Here is a 15,095-nt window from a genome sequence, read left to right on the forward strand (position 1 = left end):
GTCCCCTCGGTCCGGACCAGGCGGAGGAAGCCGAGCACGAGCAATGGCGGCCCGGAGCCGGAGCCGCTGCGCGCCGCTTTGGCGCTCTCCTGGGCATCTCTAGCTCCAGGCAGCCGGCTACCAGCGGAGGAGTGGCCCTGCCGGGGGGTGATTTATTCCCCCCCACCCCGTCTCAAGTTCTCAGCGCAGCAGCCCGGCCAGCGCCTCCCGCCCCTTCCCAAAGCCTCCAAGGGGTGGGGAGGTCGGTGGCCGGCCAGGCCATGGAGAGCCCGGCGGAGAACCCCAGCAAGGCGGCGGGGTACCTGAAGGAGCTGAACAAGATCATCGAGACGCAGCAGGAGCTGCTGGAGAAGCAGAAGCGGAGGATCGACGAGCTGGAGCAGCAAGTGGCCAAGTTGTACCACGAAAACGCCTGCCTGCAGGACGAGCATCACAGACACCTGGCCACATGCAGGCTGCAACAGGGCATCCTCCCTGCGTACCCGGCGGGGCCAGGGCCGTCGATCCTGGGGGCCATCCAGGAAAACGCACAGCACGAAAAGTAAGAGCTGGCTGGGGTTTATTGGCCTTCTCTCTAAGGGTCTGTCGATGCATTGGTCACCGGGTCCTCTCCCCCACTCCACAAAACACCCGGAAAGCAGCCCCACGCTCTGCTTTCCCCTATGTTAGTCCCATTCCGCTTAATGGGCTGGCGGGCTCGCAGGAACTGGTTCAGAGGGGTTAAAGCACATGGCTGCGTGGATTGTCGTACCCCACAGGCTCAGTATCCGAGGCACAGATCTTGCAGGGAGCAGGGTAGGTGGGGATTGCTTGCCGCCGGGGCAAGTTCTGGTGAGCACTGGAGCCAGATCCCGCTCTTAACCGCTTCTAGTAAAGCGGTTCCTGCTGCTTTGCGCTCAGCCAGACGCGCTCCAGAGCCCCGGGCAGCGCTTTGCGCTCCGGATGGAGCTGCCTGGGACGCGCTTAGGCGCAGAGCAGCAGCAGCCGCAAGGTGTTTCAGAGCAGAGGGAGATGCAGAGGAGGTGCCCGGCTGTCACCTCTCTAGGCCAGTAGTATCTTCCTCGGGGCCGTTCTCCCTGCAGCCCGGCTCTCCTCCAAGCGCTGGCCGGGAGGCTGCCCGCTGGCTACCCCTCGGTCCGACCCTCCGCTTCGCCCAGCGGTGCCCAGGGGAGGTGCTTGCTGCTTTCTTCCCGGACCCCAACCTCCAAAACCAAACTCCCTAATAGCTGGGCAACCCCAATGTGTCCGTGGTGGAACGCATTTCGTGGGATACCAGCTCACCATGGAGCGGTGGCTTGTTAGTCTGAGAGGAGCCCAATGGCATATCTGTCCCTCTGGCGCTCCCCATATGGGTTAGTGTGGGGGGTATCGCATGCGTTCAGGTGGCATACCGATAAATTCTCAACCGGTGCTAGCAGGGGAGCTGGAGTAGCTTTTGGGGCCCCTCTGTCATTGTAGACAGCTGTCTCTCCCGCAGCTAATGAAAGTGGCTCACAGAGGGTCAGTAAACATTGGCAGATGGCCACCTTACCAACTGTGACTAGTTCAAATATAAACGGGTTCGTCTTGGAGACCTGTTTGCTCTCAATCTCTGCGTCTGTTTACAGAATCTCTGTTTTGTAATTAATCATGTGCTTCTTACCGCGCCTGGAAAGCGGTTTAAGTGCGCGAGATTTTTAAGTAACACAAGAATTCAGGAATAGCAAGAGTTGAAATAGTTACACTGGCCCGACTTGGTTGTGAAATAGTAATTAGGGATTAGTTTGACTTGAGTGAAGTGGGCAAAGCATGCATCGTATTATGAGCCCACTTCTCGCTCCCAGTGCGACACAACGAGCCTTTTGTAATCGCATACATTTTGGTTCTTTATATTTATAAACTTGTGCCTTGGAGTAGTGGGCTTGTCTCTTTCCACCAAAACAGCTTAATCTTTAACTGTCCTCTCTAATTGCTTACCCCTTAATACACCAACGAAGGCACAGTCGCTGAAACATTTGTATTATTGCATAATCAGGACACCAGTAGCACAAGGTGTTTCTTACTAGCTCTGACAAGAGGAGAAGCGAAATATCACTTTGCCAGGTCTCTGCTGCAGGTGTGTGACTGTTTCCGCTCCTCCGCCTGAAGAATACGGGCAAGGGGCGTGGGGGTGTTCTCGTTGGAGATAACACACGACCTGGCACTAAATCCTGTGCAGGTCTGATCTCCCGGGCTTCCATTGGTTTTCCTGTGAATTACCGAAGTAAATATCTATGGCCTAAAATAGCACGCACCCTGCATGCGGGGTATATGGTACCCTTGGACGTCGTGGCGTGCTGCTTTGGTAAAGTTGTTGAAAATTCACATTGTGCCCTTGCGGGAGGTGATGAGGCTTCACTTCTTCTTGGCTTGTGTGTTTTCAACCTGCCTTTAAAAGCGGGGGGCAGGGGGAAATCGGTGCTATAGAAGCAAGAGTACAAATCGGAGCATGACCACTTTTATGTGGAAAAAAACTCTTTGCCCGTTTCTCTCTTGTCGCCTCCACACGTGGTGACTCTCCTGCGTGTGCGTCTTTTGGTAACCAGCAGTGAGTTTGTGATAGGAGGAGGCTGTGTCCACACGTGTCCGAACTAAGTGAGGTTGGGTGAGCGGAGAATGTCCAAGACCTCCAGCTGTGTGAGTGGGATAGTGTTACTCTAGCCCCATCCGCTCTTGGAAAGGCCAGGGTTCTCCAGAGTATCTTCAGGCCAGGAATAAACCCAAAGGCACGGCCTCATGGGTCGAGCTGATGACGGTATGTTTTCCAGCCGGGGGAGGATGGGTTACGCTAGGATTCTAAGCGCTGCTTTTCAGACTTCCTCCCATGTGCTGTCCCGTGGCGCTCTGGCGTTGTTTGTTTCAGCTATTTAAAAAAATAATAATTCCCAGAGCTGTACTGAAGTGACTTCTAATTCCCTGCTCAGAGTCCCCAGATTGCCTCGCAGGCGCCTGTTGCCCGGTGTTTTGATTCCCTTGCGTACGTTTGCACCTTACTACAGAGACACCACCGCGCTGCCTGCCTGCTGGAGGCACGTTCACTGAACCCTTGTGTTTAACGCGATCCTGGGCTGTCTCTTCCCAGAGTCTCCCCAACCAGCCAAACCTTGAGGCCGGCTGAGAAAACAGCAGCTCCTTGAATAACCAGCCTGGAGAGCAGGCGCCAGGCCTCAGTGCCAGCCGCTTGTTTTCAGATAGAAGGGTCCTTTGCAGGGCACACACAACAGCTCTGAAACCCTGTCCTAGCAATCCCAGCCCCACCCGTGGGTGCCTTGTTTCGGGTTCCGCGGGCTGCAGGAAGAGGCGAATAAACTCTTCAGCCGGCGGAGGCTATTCTCCCCCCTTTACTGAGCATCTGCCTAGAAATCGCACCCGTGCCTTGCAATGGTCCATGAATGACGCTTTTGTCTCTCCAGCCCGCCCAGGGCTCCCTTGTTGCAGCCTTGACGGCTCGGGGCTAAGTCTGCTAAGTGGATTTGATGCTGGCTCAGAATTAAGCTGGGATATTTATGGCCGAGTTCTCAGCGTCCCGCGGCTGGGGAGAAAGTTGCACGGCCCCTCTGCTGAGCCACGCGAGCCCGTGAGGGGGTTGGGCCGCCTCCGTCCTCTGCAGGCTCCCCGCGGCCTGGGCATGGTTCCTGCAGCAGTGCCATAGAAGCAGCGGCTCCCCCGGGATGGCTTCTTAAAGGAGCCGCCGTACTCTTTCCCCCCCCTCCCCCCCAGGCTGTTGCCTTTGTTTACTTTGGTATCTCTGCTGCTCACGGAGCCCAGAGTGTAGAGGAAGCGCCAGCCATGCAGGACCAACTGAAAGGTGAAGCCACGTAGCCAGTGATGTGGATGAATAGCTGGGTGATCCCCGTTTTTGGAGGACTGTGCATGTTCCTGTTTGCAAGGCCTTGCCTATTTCCCAGTCTTGCAACAGCGGTTTCCCTCCCTTTTGTTTCCAAACGTTGCAGATTCTGGTTGCTTGTTATCATTTCTAGATGAGGAAACTGAGACACAACTCAGGCTCAAGTATGTGGTGCATGAGCTTTGCCTCCTCTGGGCAGGAAGCAATGATGGGGAAGCAGGGCATCAGTGGAGGCTGGCCAGAATCTCACTGGGGTACTGGGACCCCCCCCAGCTAGTACCCCATGGAACTAGCTGTCTGAAAGTGGCTGTAAAATGAAATTAAGAGGTGTGTTTCTCCCCCTCTCACCACACTGCCTTGGGCATGAAGTAGTGAGTATGCTGCACCAGGTGTGCAGGAACAGTTTTTCATAGTTGGGGCACCAATGATGAAACAATGTATTTGGTATTTTGTTATTCCTACTTTTAACCCAGGGAGTGCAGGAGCACCCCAAGTTCCAGCCCCACTATGCTTCACCCTCTGCTTGGGCTTTATCCCTGGCTCTGCACTAACCTGCTGTCTGACTGTGGGCAAGTCATGTCTCTTCTTGATGCCTCTGTTTCCCCTCCAACCCTCTGTCTCGCCTGGTTTTGATTAAGTTGTGTGCCAGAGACGCTGTCTGTGTGTGTAGCACAGCACACAGCGGGGCCCAATCTTGGTTGGGACTTTGTATTTCAGTGGCACCTAAAATATTTAATAATCCACCTGTGGCCAAGCCAGGAACAGAACTCGTGTTTCTCAGTTCTCAGTCCAGGACTTTACATACAAGACCTGCTATCTGTATTTGCCTATGAGTTTAAAGTCCTATGGGAGTGGCTCTCTCCGGCAAGGTCATGTTAAGGTGATCCAGGGCCCTAGCCACATCATGACATGAAGTGCTGCCACAGATCAGCTGCAAGGGGGGCCCCTCTTCCATAACAGCAAAGCAGGGGTAGTGGCAAGGGATACCACTCCTAAGAGGAAGAATCCCTCCTACAGCTCCCAGGAGGTAAAAGCCCCCATGAACTCCTCTGCTTCCAGAGAGGCAGTGACATGGGGCAAATTGGCCTGACCCCGTGAGTATCAGCAGGGTTAGTCCTCTCTTCCCCCACCCAGAGAGGTGTGGGTGATGCGGGGAGGCAGTACTTAGTCCAATTTCAGGGAATGTCTGCCTAGGTGGGCAGGACTTGTTGCATTCTTCTTCTCCTGCTACCCCTTGAGCTCTCTGCTGAGATGATATGTAGGCACCCCACAGCAGTGGGTCTTGGAGTTAAGACCCCACTGGGATGAATGGGGCAAGTCACATCTCTTGGAGCTATTGTTTCAGGCTTCCTGCAGATTGAGGTGGATATCACTTCATCAGTTTCACTTGTCTCATGTTGTGAAGACCAGCTTGAAAACCATGAGGACTAGAAACTTAAAAAATAATTAAGGAACATTGAGATTCTGTTGTAATCTAATGACTCTAGGAGCTAGGGCTTTAGGCATGGGCCCATAGTGCCTGTGCCTTAATTCAGTTTCTCCTCAAGAAGTTTATACCCAGGCCTCTAACAACTTGAAGGAGGAAGGTTTTCAAAAAGTGATGAGGGAGATTTTAAGGGTTTGTCTAGACTAGGGAACAATATCAGTATTGGTGCCAGCCTCTAATGTAGACAATGCTGCCCCAGTGCAAAATGGGGCTTGTACTAGTTTGACTTGCCTTGGTAAATTACTGTGGAAAAAGTCATTGGGCTATTACAGTTCTGCCGTCAGCAGTTTCTGTTTTCTCTTTAGGAGCTTCTGGGTTCTGAATACTCTCTTGACAGTCCAGCCACTTAATGTATGTATATATATTCCCAGATATAGCAGAGCACTCTTGAAAATTTTTCTCTATGTACAGTAGAAGCAGGGGGGATACTTTTTCATATGGTACACACGTCTGAACCACTTTTACTTTAACTTAGCATGGAGCCACTCAGATTTGGACTGGCTACCCCCTGTCATGATGGAGAGGCTGCCGGGCAAAATTTATTGATGGTGTTGCAACCCAGTGTGCCAGGTCGCACCACCCCCTTGGTTTGGGAGCCTCTTGAATGGGGTTCTCTGGGCAAACTGCCCCCTACCCCCGTGGGTGGCCCTGCCCTGGCCAATGATACACACACTGTGCAACATGCATATAACTGTGGCTGCCACTGTGTGGAAGTGCTGCACTCTCACTTTTCTCAACACTGTGTGTCCTATTGTGATACTGATTTTATTTATTTAGTTTTAATTGGACCTTGATGTTTTCAGTCAGGAGTTATGTATGATAACTGCATGTTATTTGGAGTTCTAAAATCTCTTCTTTTGGTATAATTAGTAGGGTTGGTCAAAAACCAGAATTTCCCATAGAAGGGAAATTCTGAATGCATGTCTTGGTGGTTTTGTGTTTTTGTGTTTTTTTTTTTTTGCCAGGGGGAGGGAGTAGGGAGTTTTTGTTCAATTTTGGAACAAAAAGTAGACATTTTCCATGAAAGGGAAATCAAAAACCAAATTTGTGAAATAATTGGAATACTTAAAAAAAATTTAAAATGAAATTCTACCTGGGAGCCGAATTGACAAATAAATTGGCATTTTTTGATGGAAAAACATTCACTTGGAAACTTCTGGTCAGTTCTCATATGTAGCCATACGAACAGCTGCTTATTACACTTCCTGGATGGATGCCTATGATACGTATTAACTTTTAAGACCTTAGCCCTGTCTTCTCATTACCAAAATAGAGCATATAGCCTAAATTAGTTAAACATTTCAGGAGCACAGGCATAGCTGAAGAACCTCCTATTGTTTGATATCTTGAAACCACTATTGATAATTCAAATAATTTTAGTGGAAAATAGTCACTCCCCAAAACAGTAAAAGTATTCTAGGTTGGGTCCTTACTTGTATAAAAGATCTAAATGGAGACAGTCTAATGGATGCTCCCATTTCCATTGTTAGTGTGTTTTGTTTTTGTTGGGGGTGATTTGAGTCTCACTGGGAAGACACTACGCCAGACAACTTACTTTTAGTGCTGCATCACTTGGTTCAGAAACAGCAAATGACTATAAAATTAACCTTAGAATAAACAAATAGGGCTGCTGATAGACTAGTTGATTATAAGGCTTTATACTGGGGGTAATGAACCAATATATTAACAATAACAATGGGTACTCATCTCAACAAGGAGCACAAGTCTAATTTTCAGTTGATCTGTTTCACTTAACATATAGATGGGGAAAACAGGAAAGCTTTCCAAAAATTACAGCTCCAGCTCACATCCTCTATCTGTTGACAAAAAAATAGTACTTGCTTAAGCGATCAGATTTAATAATGCTACTTTATCCGCTATGTGAATGTTATAAAGTGCTTTTAGGATCTCTTCAGATGCTGTGTAACTGTATGTACAGGAGTTATTCCAGGATTGCAAAACTGTTTAAAATTTATCAGCTCAGGTGCAATGTTTAGTCATCTGTTTTTTACCAGGTTGAATGACGAAGAAGATGGGGGAGGAGAACTGATGTTTTCCACATACTTAAAAAAACAAAACAAAAGTAATTTCTCTTCCCCCTCCTCCATCTCTCTCTGCATGCCTTGAGTGGGGACCTGTTTGTTATGGGCTGTTTATAATGTACTGCAAATAATGGAAAGTAAAAAAAACCCAGCTAAACAAGTACTACTTAAACTCTTAGGTTGGCACTGAATTTATAGATCAATCACAATTTATAGCAGTAAAACACCTCTATCTTATTAGAAAATATTGTCCGTCTCAACTGAGGCCTCTGTATAGTGTGAACTAGTACCTTGAGATTAGACTTTGAGACATGGTTACCAGATCAAGGCAGCTTAAATAAGTTTGTAGTTTCACGTGTCACTATTAGCCAGCAAGTTTAGCACTTAATGCCATCTCGGTAGAGATGCCAAAAACTGCATTAGTGTCGCGTCTAACCTGATTTCTTGTTCCTAGAGGGCCTCTACAAAGCAGGGATGAGGCAGTCTGTAGGTGTGAGGTAGCTTATGTTCCATTGCTTGGGTTGTATCACCCAAAGGAGGTCTTTGGTTTCTTAGCAGCATCAATCTTGGCAGCTGTCATAGGAAAAAACTCACCATCAATTACTATTCGATAGAATGCTTTTCCGACCTTCACCTTTCTGCAAATGCAGGATGTAGTCAGTATTAACCAAAATATAAAATGACAATTGTTTCAAATTTTTTTTAGATAAAACTTTTTAAACTTCCTGTTCTACATATAATAGAATTAAACTAGAAACAGGTAGCTACTGAGCTGCCAGGATAAGAACTTAATGCTCAGTCATGGGAATGTGCATATCCAAAAGAGAACATGTGAATCTCATTAACTTAATGCAACTTACACATGTGAATTAACCAAAGACTGCATGTCTTAAAATACAGAGGTATTTTGTTCGGTCAGACAGATGTAGGTAAGTAAGCAGTATGAAGATAAGTTAAATATCCGAAGACTAGAATCTTGAAAAAAAATCTTTATTCCTTCACCAAAATTGTCTGTTAAAAGTCTTCATGTTTGTAACCTATCTCTAAAATGAAGTGAAGAGACACTGAGACCACTTATTTTTACAAATGATGGATACCAGAGGGTTTTATTTCATTATGCTGGCATCCTACAAACAAAACTACTGTAAGCAGCAAATGGCATGCTGGCGTCACCACTGGCCCTGAACATCTGAGGGAAAAGCTGAATGTACTCCCCCAAAGGAAACTGTTAAACAAAAGACTGCACTGAGGGTTAAAAAACAAGCATGACAAAAGGTGCCAAATACTGTAACACAATGTTGTGTCTAAAACCAGTTTCAAAATCTTAGTGCATATGGAGCACCCATGGCACCAGCTGACCTTAATGAAAGTAGCAGGTGCTCAGCAGTTCTGAAAATTGGGCTCTTAAATGAGACTCTTCATTCTGCTGACACTGGGAACATATGTTTCACTGTAGCTTTCTGGATGAAACTGTCAGCAATTTTATTTACATCTAGGTTCCCTGGTATTATTTGGATGCACGTTAAGGACAGCTACATTATTCAGTTGTCTGTTCCATTGATGAGTAGAGATAACTTTTAAATCTTCTGAAGCAGGAGAATGAGCATTCCACAGATCAGGATGATACAGGCACAGTGAGAAGGATCTTATGAATTTGCAGTATTCTGGAAACCTAGTGCTTCCAGAGTACTGCAAATACCCATCAAGAAAGATCTTGGAGTCAACAGCTAATTTAGGCACCATCATTTTGTATATTTTGTTGGGATTATATTTTGCCATGTGCATTACTTTGCATTTAATCTGCCATTTTGTTGCCAAGTCACCAAGTTTTGTGAGATCCCTTTGTAACTCTTTGCAGTCTGTTTTGGACTTAACTATCTTGAATAATTTTGTATCATATGCAAATTTTGCCACCTCATTATTTACTCCTTTTGCAGATAGTTTATGAGTATGTTGAACAGCACTGGTCCCAGACCAGTAGAAGCCCCTCATGGGACATCTCATGCCCCTAGGACAGCTGCTCCCTTTGCCCCCGCCCCAGGCCCATCGGAGCGCAAAAGGGGCAGGGACGTTAGAGCGCTACAGGGTCCTTTGCCACGGCAGCGCTTTAATGTTGCTGTACCCCCCACCCCCACCCCATCGGCAGCCCTGCCGGTACGGATCCTACCAGCAGGGCCGCCGACAGGGGAGGCAAAAGGGGCGGGCTTTTGGGGAGATCTCAAAGAAAACCTGCCTGACATTAGCAATTTTCTTTCTCCATGTAGAACCAGGACCCCAAGTTGGTGTCTTGTTGACTTTGCATCTTTTGGGTGACGCATAAAACCAAGGACTGATCCTGACAACTATAGTTACTACTACCAAGATATTGTGGCATGAAGGTTGCTGGCCTATGTGACGTGGACAAATTTAAATCTGGGCAATTGCATTCTACCTTGCAATGTCAATAGATTAAAATAAGGGTTGTGCAATGTTTCTGTACATATACTAATGGCTGCTGAGTTCTGTTTGTAGTTGTTCCCATGTGCCAACAAAGTGCTTTTAGATCCTTTTAGAGGAAAGGTAATGTAAGCATTGTAAGTCATTTAAAGTGTGCAAAAATGGAGAGGAAAAAGTGTACTTAGTGATGCTACTTTTGCAGAAAACATTAGTATTATTATACATTATTGAGTCTGAGATGCTAACATTTGTTACCCCCTCTCTTTTTTAAGAGTCTGCCACATAATTAACTTCTCAGTGAAACAAATAAAATGCAGGCATAAAAGCAACAGACACTTATTTGCAGGTTTGATTCTTTTTAGTAGAAGGATATTCTTGGAGGTTTTTTTGGCGGGGGAGAGACAGACTTCCATCATCCACTGAGGAAGATGTCTCCTAGCTAGAAACAAGTTGCAGCTTGTTTTTGAAAACTTGAAGTGGATGGACAAAATACATAAGACTCAAAGGAATCTATCTATTGGGAAAGCCTTGTTTTAGTGGCAGATGGTGGAAGCTATGAGCGAGAATGTGGCATTTGAGAGTTTTTCCTTATGGCACACTGACAAGGGAAGTAAATTATTAAATTTAAACTTGATACATTATGAAATTCTCTTTGCAAACCAGCATCTCAAAAAAATTAGTTTTACTGGCTGTAAAATGAAATTTGGAGGCCTTTATTCATGTAATGGCCAGAGATTTTAAATTGGATCCACTGAGCCAGATTCATTACTCTAGGTCAGGCCATAGCCCTTAGAGGCAGAAAATCTGCCTAGACTGGCTGCAGCAGTGCAAACTGCCTGCAGTACCTTCCTGTGTGAACCTAGAGTTGGCCAGGGCATAGGCAGTCTAAGTGGGCAATGTGTACCTTAGAGCCCTGGGCAGGACTATTTTTAATACCACTCCTGCTATTATGGCAGCAGATCCTGCAGGACCTATGGGATCCTGGTCCCACTGCAGGCTCTACACTAGGCCTGCACAGGGCTCTATACCCAGGAAATATCCTGATTCAGCATGCTTCCTGAGTGCCTTCAAATCTGAATGCTGCTACCCTTCTCTGTCAGGAAGTGGTGGCGCCATTCCCTGCCCTCCCTCTGTGGACGAATCCCTAGACAGACTATTCCATAGCCTAATAAATCTCACAAGCAGGAAATACTCTTTCCAGACATCCGGCCCAAGTTTTTCCTCTCTGTTTCATTCTGTTATTTCCATTTACGCTCCCCGTTCATTATGCTATAATCATCTCTCTCCTCGGTGTCTGCGCTCATCAAATATCTGTAGACTGTTACTATTGCCACCACTCCAGCCCATGGTCAATGCTTATTCAAACTATAAACAAATGGGTTGTCAAATTTAATTCTGCTCTGTACCTTTGCTCCATTTTGATGTTCCCCCCCTGCAGAGTTGTTAAACTAGAAACACAGACCATTTGGACTGGGCCTTGGTGGAAGATTGAGCAGCATGAGTCAAGGAGGTTTCAAATGAGTTGTGCATTCTGTGACTGTTGGTTTTAGACTTCAGTGGTTGTGTGCGTTTGTGGGGGAGTGTTGTCCTTTCCACAAGGACAAGGAGTCGCCGAAGAAGTGAGCTGTAGCTCACGAAAGCTCATGCTCAAATAAATTGGTTAGTCTCTAAGGTGCCACAAGTACTCCTTTTCTTTTTGCGAATACAGACTAACACGGCTGTTACTCTGAAACTTGGGTGATTTCTATTTACCTACCTTTCTGTGAAATGATAGGAAGATTCTCAGCTGGTGTAAATCAGCATAGCTCCATTGAAGACAATAGAGCTACGCTGACTTACATGAGCTGAGGATCTGGTCTAGTAGAGTATGTCCCTTTGCCTTGACTGAATATTTAACAGTATGGTTCTATGGATGAAATGCAGAAAGAGAAGTTATGAGGAGTGGGTTCTCTTTCCAGCTCTGACAATGAATTCTTGTTTGGCGCTGTAAAAGCTTGAGCACAAGGATGATAATTGACTGTTGACTTGTCCATTCTTAAACATTAGCATTGCCATTTTACCCACTTTTTATAAAGTGTTTTCAGAACTCTGGGTGGAAAGTGCTATGTATAAGTGCTACATATTGTCATTCGAGAGAGGGGGTGGTTTTTTTTTTTAAGTACTGTATAATTCTGGGTGAAATCCTACAAAAGCTACAATTGCCACTATTTCAATAGCTCACCTTAAGTGATCACTGTCTTTACAGTGTGTATGGTAACACCCATTGTTTCATGTTCTCTGTGTATATAAATCTCCCCACTGTATTTTTTCCACTGAATGCATCCAATGAAGTGAGCTGTAGCTCATGAAAGCTTATGCTCAAATAAATCGGTTAGTCTCTAAGGTGCCACAAGTACTCCGGTTCCTTTTGCGAATACAGACTAACACGGCTGCTACTCTGAAACCTGTCATATAAAATAGTGATTTGTGCTCCCTCTGCTGGCTTGTTAGCAGTAGTTCACTGTTCCCTAGATAACAGATTAGTCTCCGAAACTGGTATATAAACCAAATCTCTTTTGATGAGCTCCAATACAAGTCAGAATGTTTGATTTATTGAAATGAAAAGACACTCGCTTCCAATTTTAATTACATCCGTAACACTGGAAAGAAAATAAACATAAAATGGCTAAGGATAGACTAATCCCACCACATTGATTCTATCCTAACTGTAAAATCATAGAAATGTAGGGCTGGAAGGGAGTTCAAGAGGTATCTAGTCCAGCCCCTCATGCTGAGGCAGGACCAAGTAGACCTGGACCATCCCTGACAGGTTTTTGTCTAACCTGTTCTTAACAACCTCCAATGACAAGGATTCCACAACCTCTCTACGCAACCTATTCCAGTATTTTTAAAGTTAGATATTATGGAAAACTTTCTAATTTAAATCTTGCTTGCTGCAGATTAAACTGATTACTACTTGTCATATTTTCAGTGGACATGGAAGGAGAAAATTGGCTACCATCCTCTTTATAAGAGCCCTTAACATATTTGAAGACCATTATCAAGTCCCCCAAGACTGGATATGTTTAGGGTTTTTTTTTGTTTTTTTTTTAACCTTTCCACATAGATCAGGTTTTCTAAACCTCTGACTGCATCATTTCTGTTGCTCTCCTCTGGACTCTTCACACTTTAGGAAAGATGGACAAATTGGAAAGACCAAAACTAAACACAGTACTCGAGGTGAGACCTCACCAATGGTGAGTAGAGTGGAACAATTTTCTCCTGTGTCTGACATATCACACTCCTGTTAATATACCCCAGAAAGATAGCTGCCTTTTTTCCAACTGCATCACGTTTTTGACTCCTATTAAATATGCAATCCACTTTAACCAGCGGATTGATTTTTTTTCTGCAATACTACTGCCTAGACAATCATTCTGCATTTTGTAGTTGTGTGTTTTGATTTTTTTTTCTTCCTGTCTTTATTGAATTTCATCTTGATTTCATACAGATTCTCTAATTTGTCAAGGTCATTTTGAATTCTAACCCTGTCCCTCAAAGTGCTAGCATCCCATTCCAGCTTGGTGTTCTGTGCATATTTTATAAGCATAATCTCCTCTCCATTATCCAAGTCACTAATGAAAATGTTCAGCAGTACCAGACCCCTGTGTAGGGTGATCAGACAGAAAGTGTGAAAAATTGGGACACTTTTTTTTTTTGGGGGGGGGGGGGGGGCGGAAGGTTGGGGAGGATATAGTTGTTTATGTAAGACAAATCCCCTAATAGCAGGATGTCCGGTCACCCTACCGCCGAGGAATATCACTAGATAAGTCTCTCCCCGCCCCTGTTTAACAGCAAGGTATTGATAACTACTCTTTGATTGTGGCTTTTCAACTAGTTTTGCACCCATTTTCAAGTAATATCATCTAGACTATATTTCCCTAGTTTGCTTATGAGAATGTCATGTGGGAGTATGTAAAAAGCCTTAATAAAATCAAGATATATCACATTCTCAGTTTCCACCTACCCATTAGGCTAGTAGCCATGTCAAAGAAGGAAATTAGATTGGTCTGGAATGATTTGTTCTTGACAAATCCTTCTTATCCTCTAGATGCTTATAAACTGATTGTTTAATAATTTGTTTCAGTATCTTTCCAAGTATCAAAGTTGGGCTGACAAGTTACCATGTTAATGCAGAAGACTTGTCTGCTGATGTTTCACTGTAGTAGTAAAAACTGTTCTATTGCAGATGACCTAGAGAAGTGTAGTACTACACTTCTGAAACTCAAATCTGTTTGAACCCACGCCTTCCTTTTTGAAAATGATGTTGATCAGACAAATCATGCCATGGTCTGAGTCCTGACATCCTTACAATGATTATCTTCAATAATTACCATTGACTACAGCAGAAGGTCTGCGCCCGCCTGCCCCAACGCTCCCTGGGTAAGTATGTCAGAATGGGGTGTAATATTTTTAGCAATCTCTTGCTTTTAAAACCTCCTACTGAAACTGGCAGTTACACTGTATAAACTGCATTGTTCTTGTCACTAATTTTACAAAAATAATTCAGCTGGGAGGTACTCTATAGTAAAGAGATCAAAACTAGAATTTGAGTAAATACAGTTTTTCTGCAAATTTGGTATAATTACTTGTCAGAGCCCAACTTTCAAAAAGGACTGACGGTCATATGAGAATATTAGTTTTTAAACAGAACACTGGATTGATCAATGGCATGATGTGGCCTTGAGTCATTATCCATTATTTGGCAATGCTGAGCATTATTTCATTCAGGATAATTTTTTTTACCACTTCCTTAACTTTATCTTTCCTTAAAACAAGCAAACAAAACTCCTTACTTCCATACAACATTACTCTAATACATATACAAAGGAAATGAGAGAGGGCTGAAGACATCTGTGTGGATTGAATGGGATATTATTTATAAATAATACAGCAATGAGAATTCTTCTATTAGAGTAATTTCCTGTAGAAATTGATCAAAAATTGCTTACATTATTTGCATTTCAATGGGAGAGTTGTAACTAAACTTTTCTGATGAATGGGAGGACAGACAAAAACATTCATATTGCACATCAGTAAAGCTGAACTGCTATTATTTTGGTATTAAAATATTCTCCTCTTTGGAATAATTGGAAAAGATGCGGCGGAGGTAAGAGTAACTTTTATTTTCTTGAATTCTATAGTGTTTTTCTGGGATCCTGTATTTTCAATAGATTTCTAGTCACTGAAAACATCTGCAGGTTCTGTGGGAAATTCATGAACGGGA

At 44.8% G+C, this 15,095-nt stretch overlaps 1 protein-coding gene across 1 annotated transcript in view; it reads left to right on the forward strand.

Moving 5' to 3' along the window:
* The first annotated feature begins 260 nt into the window (after positions 1 to 260).
* IQSEC1 (IQ motif and Sec7 domain ArfGEF 1) overlaps positions 261 to 15,095 on the forward strand; it is a 717,184-nt gene continuing 702,349 nt past the window's right edge. Inside the window, exon 1 of the mRNA XM_077821559.1 lies at positions 261 to 541. Within this exon, the coding sequence (XP_077677685.1) occupies positions 261 to 541 (281 nt within the window). The remainder of the gene's footprint in view (positions 542 to 15,095) is intronic.

This window comes from Eretmochelys imbricata, chromosome 7 (assembly GCF_965152235.1).
Source record: "Eretmochelys imbricata isolate rEreImb1 chromosome 7, rEreImb1.hap1, whole genome shotgun sequence".
Classification (NCBI taxonomy): Eukaryota; Metazoa; Chordata; order Testudines; family Cheloniidae; genus Eretmochelys; species Eretmochelys imbricata.